Raw genomic sequence first — 15,499 nt, forward strand, 5'->3', positions numbered from 1 at the left:
AGTACCAAATAGTACCAAACAAATTAAAAATAACTGTAATACCCCTCCTCTACCTCCATGCCATTCACACTGTTTCCACAAGCAGTTAACATGAAGGTAATGTTTATACACCTTTAAGACCCACATCTGTTCAAAAGAGCAACTGTCTGTAACTTCAACACTCAACTAAAGACATTAAAATGGACAGCAGGCTCAACAGCAAACCAGAGATTCGGTCTGCAACTCCACCAATGGAAGACAACAATAGCATGGAAGATAGTAGCCATAATGATGAAGCTGCCATTTCTTCTGCTCTGGAAACAGCTGGAAATGGAGATTCCTCACAACCACCAATGATTAGTTCCAAGTTACTGAGAATGCTGGAAGCAGCTACCGACCGGCGACCTGTGCTCGTAAAAATGCAGAACAGCGAGGAAGTGTTCGATGAAAATGATGGAGTCGTCAGTGAAGCACCAAGAACAAAAAGAGTAAGTGCTACTGAAGCTGAATAAATACAATGGATATTAAAGTATTGTTTAGTGTTATGCATTATAATGTAATAACAGACAAAATGTAAGACATAAATACAATGAACTAATTCTATAAGTCTCCCATATTTGTAATATTACTGTGTTCAGTGTGTTCCTGTTTCAAACCTTGCATCACAAAAGTAATGTAAACTTAGGAAAGGAAGAATCACGAGTTGTTTGGGTTCTTTACCACCATTTGTCCTTGAACAATGTACTTGATCCCTCGTTTTTTCAACAGGAATGCCCCTAGCGATAGAGCTGTCAATTTCCTGTTTTATACCAGATTCTGAAAGGGTTACATGTCTGTTCTGCTCATTGGAGGTCATAGAAGTACTGAGGTCAAAACTTGGAAAGGGAGAGCCAGGAATCTGAGTTGTTTAGCTTCTTTACCATTTGAAAATGGCACTTGATCAGTTGCTTCGATGAGAATGTCCTGTTAGCAACAGAACTGTCCATTTTCTTGATTTATACCAAATTCAGAAGGGGTTAAATGTCTGTGCTGAACATGAAACAGAGACCCATGAATCTGGGAGTTGTGTAGGTTCTTTAACACCAATTTGTCCTTGAACAAAGTGTTTGATCCCAGGATGCTTGAACAGGCATTTCCCTATAGCATCAGAATTGTCAATGTTCTGTTTTATACCAAATTCAGAAGGGGTTAAATGTTTGTACTGGAGATGAAACGGAGACCCATGAATCTGAGAGTGGTGTAGGTTCTTTACCAGCAATTTGTCCTTGAACAAAGTGCTCGATCACAGTTTGCTTTAACAGGAATGTCCCTAAAGTATCAGAGCTGTCAATGTCCTGTTTTATGCCAGATTCAGAAAGGGCTTAATGTCTCTGCTGGCCATTGGAGTTCACAGAAGTGCTGAGGTCAATCCTTGGAAATGGAGAGCCATTAATTTGAATTCTGACCTGAACAAAGTGCTTGATCCCCAGTTACTTTAATGGGAAAGTCTCTAAAGCAACAGAACTGTCAAAGTCCTGTTTTATACCAGATTTAAAAAGGGATAAATGTCTGTGCTGGTCAATAGTTGTTTTTTTTACAAGGTGGGTTAAGAGTACATATCTGGGTGTAGTAACCTAAGTAAATGCACTGGGTTTAAACCATAGACTGTAAAAAAAGATGGACGACGCATCTCCTATTCCTTCCACTATATAAAAGTGAAGCCAAAGCATCTCAGTATGGCCGCTGCCATCTTGAGTAAATGAGGTCATTGGAGCCAGAGTCTGCGCAGTAGAGATTCGTTTGGAGCCAGAGTCTGCACAGTAGAGATTCGTTTGGAGCCAGAGTCTGCACAGTAGAGATTCGTTTGGAGCCAGAGTCTGCACAGTAGAGATTCGTTTGGAGCCGCTTCACTTTTCAGGACGTGTGAGGCACACCCGGTTTAAACATCAAAAAGCCATTGAGTTTCCTTACCTCCACTGTGTCCTTAAAGACTGACCCCAGGTTGTGGCAAGGTGACCGTCTCTGTGAGAAGCAAACTGGCTTCTTTATACCACATATGGTAGGGGTAAATAGAGTTTCTGGTGTGGTTAATTAAATGTTCTGGGTTTAAATCCTGGGAAGCATAAGCCTTGAGTTGCCTTGCCTCCATTTTGCCCTTGAACAAGGCATTTGAGAACAGCAAATAATTTTGGATACAATATGCCTGCTAAATGACGTGTAACCGAATAACCTGTTCTTGATCATCATTAACAACCCTGAACAGAGACGTGGGCTGAACACAGACCAGTGCCCTTAAAACCACACAGTAGCAGCTCAGTGGCACTGGGCCAGAATTAATAGATGACTTGTGGGAACTTTTGTGACCTCACAGACTTTAATCATTCATTGTCGAATCACGTAAGCGGACAGAGAGCTCTGAATTTATTGTACAGGCTTTGGTCTCACAGTGTAGGATTTCATCTGACAGTGGACCCATGCTTCTCTAGCCTGCTCATTTAACATAATTACTGTTATGGTTCAGCCTTTAAATGCTTACGTGGGAGTTATTCTAAGCATTTCTCAAGAGGATCAGACACCATGAGGAAAGTCTACAACCTGGTTAGTCTCACTAAAAACAGGGAATCAAAAGATGCTGTGTTATCTCTTAACATCAAGGTATTTCCAGAAAAGCTTTTTCCTAGAACTAGGTCATAAGATTTAAACATGAAGCACTGAAACAGATATTGTTTCCTCTTGTGGGTTTTGGTAGAAGTTTATATTCATTAATTTAGTCATTTTGTCCTGAGTGGTGTTATGTTATTGGTTTATTGAAAATGACTATACAAATTTCATTTCTAACCCCAGAGTAGATTGTATTTCTGTTTTTATTTACCTTATTTATATTACCTGGTGCTCAAGTTAATTTTTATTAATTACTTGCTAATATAGTTAAGCAGTATCAGCACTTTGAAATATAATCACATTTTTGCTGGCAGATAAATACAATGGGACTACTAGTGCTAACCCTAACAAACAAACTCATAATTATGATGCCATGTTTAATTTCAAGTTTTCTTTCGTTATTTGTTTGTTTATTGTGTGTTAGTGAGCAAGTGATAGTTACTGCTTATTTGGTCTCTTAGATCTCTTGTCTGTATCTGAAACGTATATGTTTTTGTGTATTTATTGTGTCCTAACACTATTTTAATATTTCTACCATTAGATATGAGTCTACTTTTAGAATAAAGGGGTTATAATTATTCTATTATTTTGAGAAATCAGTTTAAGATTTTGGTTTTCTGCAGGAAATGGTTGCATTCGCGTTCAAATGTCAAGATTTGTAATTAGATAAAAGGTTGAAAACTATTCTGAGAAATTAAAATGTTTTGGAGTAATGCATTTGTATAAATCGAATACTACATATAAAATTATATCAAATGCATTTTTATATAAAATACATATTTGAGGCATTTTAAATAGATTTTATATTAAATATACAACAAAATATAATTGTTTTTTCCTTAGCAAATCCAGTATCCTGAGCAGACACGAGAATTCGACAGTCGATTAACAAAGACGGGACGCCGCTCCCTGTCCCACTCCATTTCTCATTCCTCTACAGACAGCAACAGCTCAGGTCGATGCCACACAAATTCCCTCAAACTGGAAAATGTATATTATTGGTAGTTCTTTGTATTTTCATCGCAATCTTTGATCCCATTTTACTTTCTCATTTCGTTTCTCATTTTTCAGGGGGTTCAGATGCAGAAAATCCAGAAGATGAGGTCTCTCCTCGAGACATGCAGCAGATTAACTCTAAAGGGAGCAGGGACTTCTGCATCAAAAACATCAAACTGACAGACTTTGGCCGTCGAGAGATAGAACTTGCAGAGGATGGTAGGCATACAGTATGGTTTAAAACACATAAGCATTGTACAATATTCAAAAAGAAATTAAATAAATGTATGCATATTTTTATTAATTAAAGAGATGACTGCACTAATGGCCTTGAGAAAAGCTACCCAGGTTGAGAAACCATTGGCAGGGGCTAAAATAGTGGGATGCACCCATGTCACGGCCCAGACAGCTGTAAGTGTCATCCCTTCACGGCATTTTAAATGTATACTGTATCATGCTAAAAGAAAAAAAAAAACTCATACAGAAACAAAACCTACAAAACCTGTTTTACAAGGTCGACAGCACCAATGAAACATGAAACCCACAACACGTCCCATATCCCCCTACCTCAGCTGATTATATCATACAAAAATAGATAAATAAGAAAATATAAGTACTGTTCAAACTACTGTTGTACTGTTGATCGCTGTGTAAATGTGGAGGGCTGGGAGCCAAACATGGTACAAGTGCCTTCAGTGATATGGGACCACTTTCCCTCCAAGGATCAATAATGTCTCTTATCTTGTGTTTTCACCTGTAAATAGAAGTTAATTAATGGTCTTTTCTAGATCCTCGATGATGGAGGGGATATGACACATTGGATATACAAGAAATATCCTCACCTCTTCAAGAAAGTGAAGGGTATTGTTGAAGAAAGTATCACAGGCATTCACAGGTTGAGTCACTTTCTAATCCTTGTTATTTGTTACATTTGGTTGAGAGATGACTACATTGAACTGACACTTGAATTGAAACTTACAGCTTTGCAAATGTTTTTGCATCACATTTATCAGACTTCATCACCTCTCTAAAGCTGGAAAACTATGTGTACCAGCCATAAATGTGAATGACTCGGTCACTAAGCAAAAGTTTGACAATCTCTACTGCTGCAGGGAGTCCATTCTGGATAGGTAAGATAACGATACAAGTGTTTCTCCAATAAATTCACAGTATTTATATGATTAAACCTACTTTCTGTCTTGTTCCTATTCTCTCAGTCTGAAAAAGACGGCTGATATCATGTTTGGGGGAAAGCAGGTGGTCGTATGTGGATACGGAGAGGTACGTCTCCTGATTCCAATAAATGATGGTTTCTATTGTCAATATGCCACTTGAGAGCGGTGTCTATCACCTGCAATAGTTTAGTACTGGCCTCTGTTTTGTGTGCGTAAGTGAAAATATTGGTGCCCACAGGTGGGAAAAGGTTGTTCTGCAGCTCTGAAAGCAATGGGGTCTGTTGTGTATGTAACCGAAATCGACCCCATCTGTGCTCTACAAGCATGGTAAGATATTAGTTATTTGAAAGAAACTATCCAGAGAGTTATATTTTCCACAGTATCACCCCTGACAACCAATTGTATTTCAACTAGCATGGATGGCTTTCGATTGGCCAAACTAGGTGATGTTGTCAGACAAGTGGACATGGTCATCACCTGCACAGGCAAGTTGCGCAATAATATCATAAATAAAGTCTTTGCTGTAATATTACCTTACACTGTTTGCTTTGACAGCTGACCCTTTGTCTACACAGGTAACAAAAACATTGTAGTGAGGGAACACATGGACCTAATGAAGAATGGCTGCGTTGTCTGCAACATGGGACGCTCTAATACAGAAATCGATGTTGTAAGTGGCTGTAGGACGCGATAAAACACACGATTAGTGATGACAATTGAATGCTTGAAATTTAATTGGTTGCATTTCTTGTCATTTGTGTTAACTTTTGAATTTTCAGAGCAGTCTAAGAACCCCAGAGTTAGTATGGCAGCATGTGAGAGCGCAAGTGGAACACATTATTTGGCCTGATGGCAAGAGAATACTACTCCTTGCAGAGGTGAGAGAATACAGAATACTACTAAAAATATAAAACAGAAACATATTTACCTTATTTTTCAGCACGTTAGGAACAATTTGTGCTACGAAGCAGTGGATCTAAGAGCATGTCCTACTTGTGTAAATCATGTTAAGCTATAATCTACATTTCCTCATTACAAACCTCATGGCATATTGGTCATTAATGTTAATGGCATAGTTACTGTTTTACCATTTGATTCTAGGGCCGTGTCCTTAATCTAAGCTCCTCCACTGTACCCACATACGTGCTTTCCATCACAGCCACCGCACAGGTATGAAAGCAGTTTGCTAATACATGAATTTCAATGAGGTTTTAAGTTGGTAGCCTAAAGGCTAAAGTTCTTCTTTTACGTAGCCTAAATATTAAAGACTAACTGGGCATAGCAATAAAACTTTTAAAAGAACATTTGCATTTAGTACGACACAATGTAAATGGGAAGCATGCCAGCCTTGGGCTATAGTTGGGTTTGAAACTGTTTTGTGGATAGTGAATGGATAGGTTGTCTCTTCAAATTTGTTTCCATGTTTAGCCTTCTGTATACTTTTTGAAGGCTTTGGCATTGATCGAGCTCTTCAATGCCCCTGAGGGCCGTTACAAGCAAGATGTCTATCTCCTTCCAAAGAAACTGGGTAACAACGCAATGGACTGCCAGAATTCAATATTTTTCATCCATATTTCATAATCTACCGAATCATATTTGGATAAAAATGACATCACAAACTGATTGAGTATTTTGTGTACCAGATGAGTATGTTGCAAGCCTGCACCTGCAGACCTTTGACGCACACCTGACTGAGCTCACCGATGAACAAGCCAAATACATGGGCTTGAGTAAATACGGCCCCTTCAAACCCAGTTTCTACAGGTGATGAATTAAATTATTGCAATGATAGATGTGTTGTGTGAAACATTTAACACCTGCTTTGTGTTTTGGTTTGTTTTTAGGTATTAAGTCTCAGTGAAACTCAGATGGACAGATGGATCTGTGGGCAGAAACCCACAGATTTGACTCAGCGGGGATTTCATTCATCCTGCTTTTCACCAACACATGATATTACTGGCTTGACCATTAAGGGTCAGAGTGTACAAATATAAAGTGAACTATAGCACTTTTTCCTCTTGCTATTGTAATGCTAACCATTTTAGAAAAGGTGTCAATTCTGGTTGTATACAACATACATTACCACTAAAACTTCCACAAAATAAATAAATACATAAAGGTAAAATAAAACGCAATAAATGAACATAGCATGCTACAAGTATGTTATTTAGACCCTTGCATAGTTCTCTAATAAAACACTGTATTTACTTCAAAAATATAAAACCTGACAGGGCAAAACCACTGTTTTTGCTACGAATGACACAGATAACATTATTCCTAAAACACTGAACTTAACATTACACATGAAAACTGGAAACACAAACTGACATTATAGAATGGGAAATGACTCACTTTAAGTCCAGTAAAGGGGTAAAAGGTAAGAATTATAGAGAGAACATCTTCTGTCCTTCAATCTTGAAGTAGGGAAAAATTCCTCAATGTGCCTCTAGATGGAGGTCATGTAAAAGAGAGTAAAGCTTTGGCAAATAAGGCAAAGAAAGACAGGGATATTTGGTTGTCTAGTGGCAAGAATCTTGTTGGATCTCAATTGGTTTGCAAGAGATAAATTTTGTTGATTATACTTTTCCTGCACTGTATCTTTTGTGTCCAAGTAGTTTAATAAAGGCATTTTAAAGCAGCTGAAAGATGTGGTTTTCACGTGCAACCGAAGCTTCCTTTTTCTGTTACAAAATATAAATCTCTTACAAATATGGTTGACCGAGTTTTAGTTTACTACTGATAAGGAAAAGAAAGGGTTTGGTAATAAATAAGTCTTTTTATTATATGAAAATTGCTTGTATAAACATAGAGAAATTATAAATATATTTATGACCACAAATTCAAGCCTTTAAAACATACACAGAAAAAGCATGTGCTTTTTTTTAACATGCTGAAACTATTTAGCATATGCACGACTGACGTAAATGATTAAAGAGATCACCCAAAATTTAAATTCTGTCATCATTTACTTACCCTCAAATATCTTCCTTTATTTTACAAGAAAACAGGAACGACATCAAGGCGAGTAAAGTGAGTAATCAGTAGTGATGACAGGATTTACATTTTTGTGTGAACTATCCCTTTAATCATCTCGTTAAAGACATTGACACATATATTTGCTGTGTCTTTGTATGCATAACAATGTTATGTTGTTTGAAGCGTGCCTCTAACATATTTTGTTCATGGGTCCCCTGAGCTCTGACCGCATAGCTCAAGTGGTTTCTGCCCTAAATATAGAGTTGGCTTTTCCCCACAATGTCAAATGTAGCTTGATTCTATAAGTTAAGTCACAGCACGTCAGTTGCTGGCTGACCGGCTGAGTTCCTCTCACTCTGTGCCACACTGCCTGATGGAGTCTGTGGGAGTGCTATGCAGCCCCACTGGGGCCAGCTCCAACCTACTGAGCTTGCCGGCATCCTGCCCCTGGGATGAGGATGAGGAGTCACTGGGTCTGGAAGGAATCAAGCCTAAATCTTCACCCACACCGAGACGACGGAGTTCAGCGTCCTCCGATGACTCCCTGCCTCCCCCTTCCAGCAGCCGAAGAGTGTCCTTTGCTGATGCCTTTGGTTTGAGTCTTGTCTCAGTGAAACAGTTTGATGCTTGGGGAGTAACTGAACCATCAGGCTCTCTGGAGAGAGACTTGAATGAAGATAAGGAGTATTACATGGTCCCTCTCTTCACTCTTCCACAGACCTCTGAGGAACTAGCCTTGCGGGTTCACGAGCAGAAGCTAGAACTGGAGAGTTTGGAGTTGCTTTCTGGGACCACCACCCTAAGAGGAATCGTTCGTGTGCTGAATATTAGTTTTGATAAGATGGTCTATGTGCGTACCTCTTTAGATTCCTGGAAAAGTCATTTTGATCTGTTGGCAGAGTACGTACCTGGGTCAAACAATGGTGGGGCAGACTGTTTCTCCTTCAAACTCACACTAGTACCCCCATTTGGAGAAGAGGGTGCTAGGGTCAACTTCTGTTTGCGATATGAAACATCTTTAGGCACTTTTTGGGCAAACAATAATGAAAAGAACTACTGTCTGTTTTGTTGTGAAAAAATGAAGGAGAAACCCCAATATGAGAGTGAAAACAGAAGAAAAAGCTGTCTGAAAACAACCCGGTTAGAGGTCACCAACACATCTGTTGCATAAATAGCAATGAATGTCAAAAGAAACATTTCTAAAATATTAATATGACTGTACTTTTATCAAATTTATAAATAATGCATACTAAAAGACTTGATAACAATTGATACAGTTTTTAAATGCCAGAGTTAATATATGCTTAAAACTACAATACTAAAGTGGAACTCAATTAATTATGCAACAATATACATACTGCCTTTTCCCCAATTCTTAATTTTATAATTGTATAATTTTCCAGCCTAAATGTCTCTGCTTCGACTGTTTCAGCAACAAACAATGAAGAATTTCCTGGTAATTGTCCTCCTGAAAATTACTTACAACTAGATTTGTAAATACTATGAAATTCTGATAAATACATGTTTTGTTTCCTCAGATATAAATCAAAATTCTGGATCTCTAAAGGAAAACTCTGAGAAACTTGAAAGCAAGGAATTAGTGGTGAGTTCTAAATTTAACCAAAGATTCAACCACTATATCAACTAATTGTGTGTTTTAATGAAACAATGCATTTTTAGTATAAAATTATATAGTGAAAACAATTTTATAAATTGTGCTATGTCACTGGCTACTCTCTCTGAATGTCATGCGGTTACTGATGTTAGGCTTTGACAAGTGTTAGTGTAACATTACAGTATGTACTGTCCCAAACAAGACACTTGATAGGTCATGTTGTTCAGGGTCACTCTGAGACCATCAAGTTATGTTGTTAAAAGTAAAAAAAAGTCAATGAGCCTCATTCACTAAGCATGCGTATTGTGTACAAGTCCTTGTATGGAGATAGTCTGGGCGTGTTTTATGCAAATTACAAACCTTGTGCACGCGGCGGCTCATTTGGAGTTTTCGTGAGAAGTTCGAATGTGTGTATAAATGCGAATAATCTACACAATTATTAGTGAATGAGACCCAATGTCTTAACTAAACCTATATTAAAAGTTAAAAAGGTATTTCGATAAGATCTTTAAAGTTATTCTTTAAATTGTATTTACTGAAGACAGCATTCCATTCAGTATTTTTCACATCTATCTCTTTGGAAACAGGAGGAAATGAACAGAAACCGCAGCCGAAGAAGCAGAAGAAAGGCTGCGCGATTAGCAAAAGTCAAGGAACACTTTGCTAAGAGGGAAGAAGAAAAGAAACAAGGGACCAAGACCAAAGAAAGTGAAGGTACAGCAGACACCAGCATGCAGGAACATGCGTCATTGCTGAAGAAGACACCATGCAGTTCCCTATCACAACAAACTGCTCGACCACCAACGTGTAACCAAATATCACCCTCTCCAGCTGAGTCCCTTAAATCTGCTGAGTATAGTGGAGATTCCACTGACATCGTCAGCCAAGCTATAACACAAGATGAAGAAGACAACATAATCCACTCCGAGACTAATTTATCCACAGCAAACACAAATTTACCCCTGGAAGACTCCATCAGTTGTGATGAATCAATTGCATGCTCGGCTTCTGAGGTCTTGGAAGACATCCAACATACCGAGTGCATTACTGACCAAACAGTTTCAATCAATCAGGCTGTTCCTGTATGTCAAAATCCTGACTTGTCTATTAGCAAGGATGTTAAAAAAGCATGGAAGGAATTTGAGAAGGATGCTAAGCAAAGAATTAAAAGTTTGGCACTAAGCTCTAAGATGCATGAGGACATGAATATTAGCGATGGGAAACCAAAAGAGGATGTGAGTTTGAAAACTAATTCAGAGCCTCAGCTGTGCTCCCATGGCTTCACATTTGGGACCATTGTAGCCCCACTTTATCATCAGGTTTTTAAAAACATGGAAATAGGGAGAAAAGACTTCTTTCCTAAAGCTTTAGATAGGTCATTTAGGAAACTAGAGGATGAGAGTCAAAGAGCGGTCACAGCCCCTGAGACCACAGACATTTGGCCAGTCTTGCATATCTACAAAACAGACAGTAGATGATAGTAATGTTGGCATCTGCAAAGAATCAACAGAACAGAACTCGCAACTTGCAGTAAACCCAACCAAAAAACCTCTTCCTGAGCCAAATGAGAGTAAACATGTTAAAAACGCAGAAGCGTCTTACAATCAAAATGATTGTACCAGTAGTACCAGAGAATACCCAAGAGACATCACATTTATCGAAACAAACCCTCCAAAAGTTATATCCAGACAGGTTTCAAGAGTGTGCACACTCACAGTCACATTAGCTTTGACTGAATGCTCTATCCAGGATGATCCTTGCCAAAGTCTGTGTTTATTTCCTCAACAAGGACCAGAATTGTAGTCACTACAAATCAAACAATAGAGTCAGGTACTGACAGCCTACCTGAACAGATTCATCCATCATCACCCACAGCAGTTTTGAAAACTTCATGTTTGGATAATCAGAGGTCCTGTATAAAAACTGAAAATTCACAGAACCAGGAGGACCCTACAATTATCCACACCAAAGAGGAGAATATATCCAAGCAAACAGAATATTCAATCAGCACTTCTTGCTTTCTAGCCCAAGCTCCAGAGGACCCCACAAGAAGCACTTTGAGTTCCTCTGATGATAAATTAGAGCCTGACTGCTGTGAGATGAGATCGAGCATTGAAAAACTTAAAGAACTCTCTCACTTAGGAATAGCAAAAGCTATGCCAATAGAACCATTGGAGAACACACAGATAAATATGAGCAATACTTTGGAGAGCTACCAAATGAATGAAAAGGAGGAACAAATACTCATGGGTTTTTCTACACAGACTTCAGAGACGGAGAGCTCCAACACTATTAATTTTGATGCAGAACATAACACATCAGTGATTAAAGAGATGGAAGAGATTCACAAAATGAAAAATTATGAAAGCCTGGAAGAGCGAGAAGAGGGTAATGGAAATCAAATTAAGCAGATGGAGAAGCAGAAACAAGACAAAGAGGAGAAAGACCAAGAACCAGAGGAACAAGAAGGTGCAGAAGAAAAACATGAAAGTAAAGGAAGAATCAATAGCATTGAAGAAGAGTTGAAATACATAGATGATGAAGAGGACTTGGATGCAATGGAATCTGAGAAAGAAGAGAAACAACAAGCAGATGAAGATGATCTGCTTTCTCTTGAACAAGATTCAGAGGAACAGAAGCAGATCATTAGTACCAGCACTGTTGAATCATTACCACATAATATTGACTTAAAAGGAATAGAAAGTCTAGGCAAGTACTCTGAAAAAGAGGACATTCACGTCAACCTTGGATTAGAGATCTGTGAGGAAACTGTTGCATCTTGGCAAGAATCATCTCAAAAGAGTGATATCGAACTCAGTGGAAGTACGCAAGCTATGGAGAATGATTGGAACCGTTTTGAATTTATTGATAAAGAAGAGAATGTGTCCTATGAAAGTATGAAAAGTGACTGGAAAACTATTGACGATGTAAACAATATGCTGGAAAACATGGAATGCCTGGCAAAAGATGTTGAAGACAATACCTCAACAGAATCGCAGATAGATGACGAGATGGAGCTGTACTTGAACAGTCTGAGAAATTCACAACAGTCAGTATTCAGAGAAGGTGCAATGAGTGGAAGCTACGGAAAAAGACCCTCCTTGAGCAGAGGGAGGCCATTAGCTATGCCTTCAATCTCAGAGTCTATGGACGAGGACCAGCCGAATAGTTCCCTAGAGGATTTAACAAACATGGAGTACAACATGGAGCTGGAGAGAGCTACACTGCCCCTAGTGGATGGGATTGAACATGTCATTGGACGTGATGTCTTGTGGTGGAAAGAGTTTCTGTCCTATGACAATATGTCAAGGGTGACTGGATACACATTTTTGTTGATAGTGTTTTTAGTCACAGCATATTATTATGACTTCATTGCATGTTTTGCTCTATATATTATTACAGTGTATTGGCTGTTCCATCAAGGGGAGGAAGAACCACTGAAAACCTTTCGGAAAGGTGAAAGAGGACTGCAGTAAATATGATTTACTCATGAACATTTGTTGGAGAACTTGTGGAAGAATGTGGAAGTGAATCCAAATAGTTGCTGCACAACAAAATTGGATTATGTGGGGCTATTTATCTCTCAAAATTTCATAATGGCAAAGACATGATTATAAGATGACTTTTGTAGAATGATGGATTGTGAATAAACTTTTACATTAATTTGCCATTTGACATTAAGTCAATAGGTATATTTCCTTGCTTTACAGACAACATAAAGTTTGCATATCACAATGCTCTTTAAAAAGAGCTGAACATACAGCAAGAGATCATATGGGGTCTGTAGAAATGGTTGGGTTCTGTGCTAATGGTGCCTGGTACAGTGATGTTTAAAGGACCAATGGGTGAGTGAAACGTTTGACCGATTATAGAGGATTAGTCTTGAAAAAAGGATTAGAGTGCAATTTCACTGACATACTTTTATGCATAGCTTTAATTTCATGCTAAGTACCTGATTGGATTATGATTTATATACATATAATGCATACACAAAACACATAACCTGTTAACTATAACCTGTTTTTTTTTTTTTAAATAATCATCTTGATTTTTATGTCTAATATATATTGGCAAAGAAGGCAATAAGATGAATGCCCACGTAACATCTGAAGTGATGATAAAAATGAAATGAAATGCATTTTCTGTTGCAATTATTTAACAAACATTTTTCCTTACTTGGTCGTACAAGTTTATTAGTTACTTTGTTTGTTAATTTGTCTGGTCTGTTTACAGTAAAACTGTTGGAGACTACCTTTTTCTAAAGACATCAAGGATCAATATCCTCTTTTGTTTCAATATACCTAACGTTATGGTCTTAACATCTCCAACCTGCCAGCTTTTGCTTCATAAGGACAGAGGTGTCATATGGCACAGGTGTGTAAACATAATGAATAAACCATGTAAAGTAAACCATAACTTCCATCATTGTGCACTCAAAATAGATAAGATTTATTGATTTTTATTTCTTTGGGGTGTCTGTAAATTTGCTTTGTCCAATCAACAGATTACTTTATTGTAATTCAATATTGTGCACCTGTTATTATTTCAACAAGTTGTCTTTATCTTGTCCATTTATTGTTAGACATCTTTCATGGAACTGGCTTTCAATGAACAAACAGATGAACTGTGATCTCATCTCCAGGTTATTAGGCTCTGCAGTTCACAGAAATAAATCTGACCACAGATCTCTCCAAATAGACTCCTTTTTTAGCTGTAGATATTTTAAGAATGTTTCAGTTGCTTCTGGCCATACAGTGAAAGTCATTGGGGTCCATAGCAACATCGGACCCAAATGAATTTAATTGTATAGACCCAAAAAAAAAAAAAAATGTAATTAATGAATTAATTATTTTTAAAGTCATTTTTCAAAATATTGTATTTTGTGTTCCATAGAAGAAAGAATGCATAAGGGTGAGTAAATTACATAATTTTCACCTTTCAGTGAACTTTCCCTAGGGTCATCTTTAGAACACTATAATCTCATGGCTAGATGAATGACTGCATATTTATAAATTGATAGAATAAGAAACATTGTAGTTCATGAGGGAGGAGTTGAACATGGTAACTATTATGGGATTATCACTCCCTCTAAATGGGATGGAACTACATGATGACATTTTCAAACCCAAGAGGACACACAATGGCATTGTGGCTCCAGGCTTGCTAATTTATGGTTGATGCACCATGTAGGCTACTGACAAGATAATATGCTTACATATATGATTAATCCATTTTTGACATTTTTCCCAATGTTAAAAAGTGTCCCACTTTACCTAAATTTACCTCATATATCTTTCGCTATGAGAAATTGGCAACAGCATCACCAATGTCATACTGTAGGCTACATTATAGTCATTTTTAATAAATGGTTTTGACATGATTCATCATAATTCGAAACTACTGCAAAATAACTCATTGGATCAGATCAGAGCCGTTGAAAAATATTCTTCAACGGCTCTGGGTCAGACTAGTTCTGGTATCCACTGGGTTTAGTGAGGTTTATAATACTCCCAGAGTAACCCAGACCTCTGTGGGGTGAAACATGACAGAACTCACGTTCTCTTCTCGCCACAAAGGATTCTGTGTCAGAGCGCGGTAATGTGACCCACCGATGTGATTCTCACGAGTCACGACCAAACGCTAGAAAGACCTATGTGGATTATTGTTAGCAGTGGGACTCCCCGCGTTGACCGCCCCTGTATTCGTAATCCAGTCAGTGTAAATGTAAACATCTACTATGGAGCGAAGGAAATCTGTGAATACACACACACACACACACACACACAGTATGTTTATACAATTAAATGTGTGTGTGTGTGTGTATATATATATATATAGTATATATACAGGTATATACATACATACACACACAGTATTATTTATACAATTAAATTTATATGTATACATATACTATACTAAATAATAGCTTTATAGTCTTATTAGTCTAAATTTGGCCTATATGCCTTTTATGAAGGGCCAATCCGTTATCTGAAGTATTCTTATTGTTAATTATTTTATTAACAGCGGTAACAATAACGATATAAATCATCAAATTATTATTTTAAATAATATTTTAAAATAATTCATATTACATTTGCAAACATCTAGGCTATATAAT

General features: G+C 37.7%; 1 protein-coding gene and 1 pseudogene across 1 annotated transcript; both read left to right on the forward strand.

The window, feature by feature from the left end:
- The first annotated feature begins 179 nt into the window (after positions 1-179).
- Positions 180-6,558, forward strand: LOC107661497 (adenosylhomocysteinase 2-like). The gene is made up of 14 exons (XM_016451110.1): positions 180-467; positions 3,463-3,574; positions 3,691-3,834; positions 3,926-4,068; positions 4,404-4,510; positions 4,629-4,745; positions 4,833-4,896; positions 5,029-5,117; positions 5,205-5,275; positions 5,366-5,460; positions 5,570-5,668; positions 5,892-5,960; positions 6,240-6,318; positions 6,434-6,558. The coding sequence occupies exons 1-14, from the start codon at positions 180-182 to the stop codon at positions 6,556-6,558; spliced, it is 1,602 nt and encodes a 533-aa protein (XP_016306596.1).
- A 1,267-nt stretch (positions 6,559-7,825) lies between these two features.
- Positions 7,826-13,003, forward strand: LOC107661455 (uncharacterized; annotated as a pseudogene).
- Positions 13,004-15,499: the final 2,496 nt, after the last annotated feature.

This window comes from Sinocyclocheilus anshuiensis, unplaced genomic scaffold, assembly GCF_001515605.1.
Source record: "Sinocyclocheilus anshuiensis isolate Anshui unplaced genomic scaffold, SAMN03320099.WGS_v1.1 scaffold491, whole genome shotgun sequence".
Classification (NCBI taxonomy): domain Eukaryota; kingdom Metazoa; phylum Chordata; class Actinopteri; order Cypriniformes; family Cyprinidae; genus Sinocyclocheilus; species Sinocyclocheilus anshuiensis.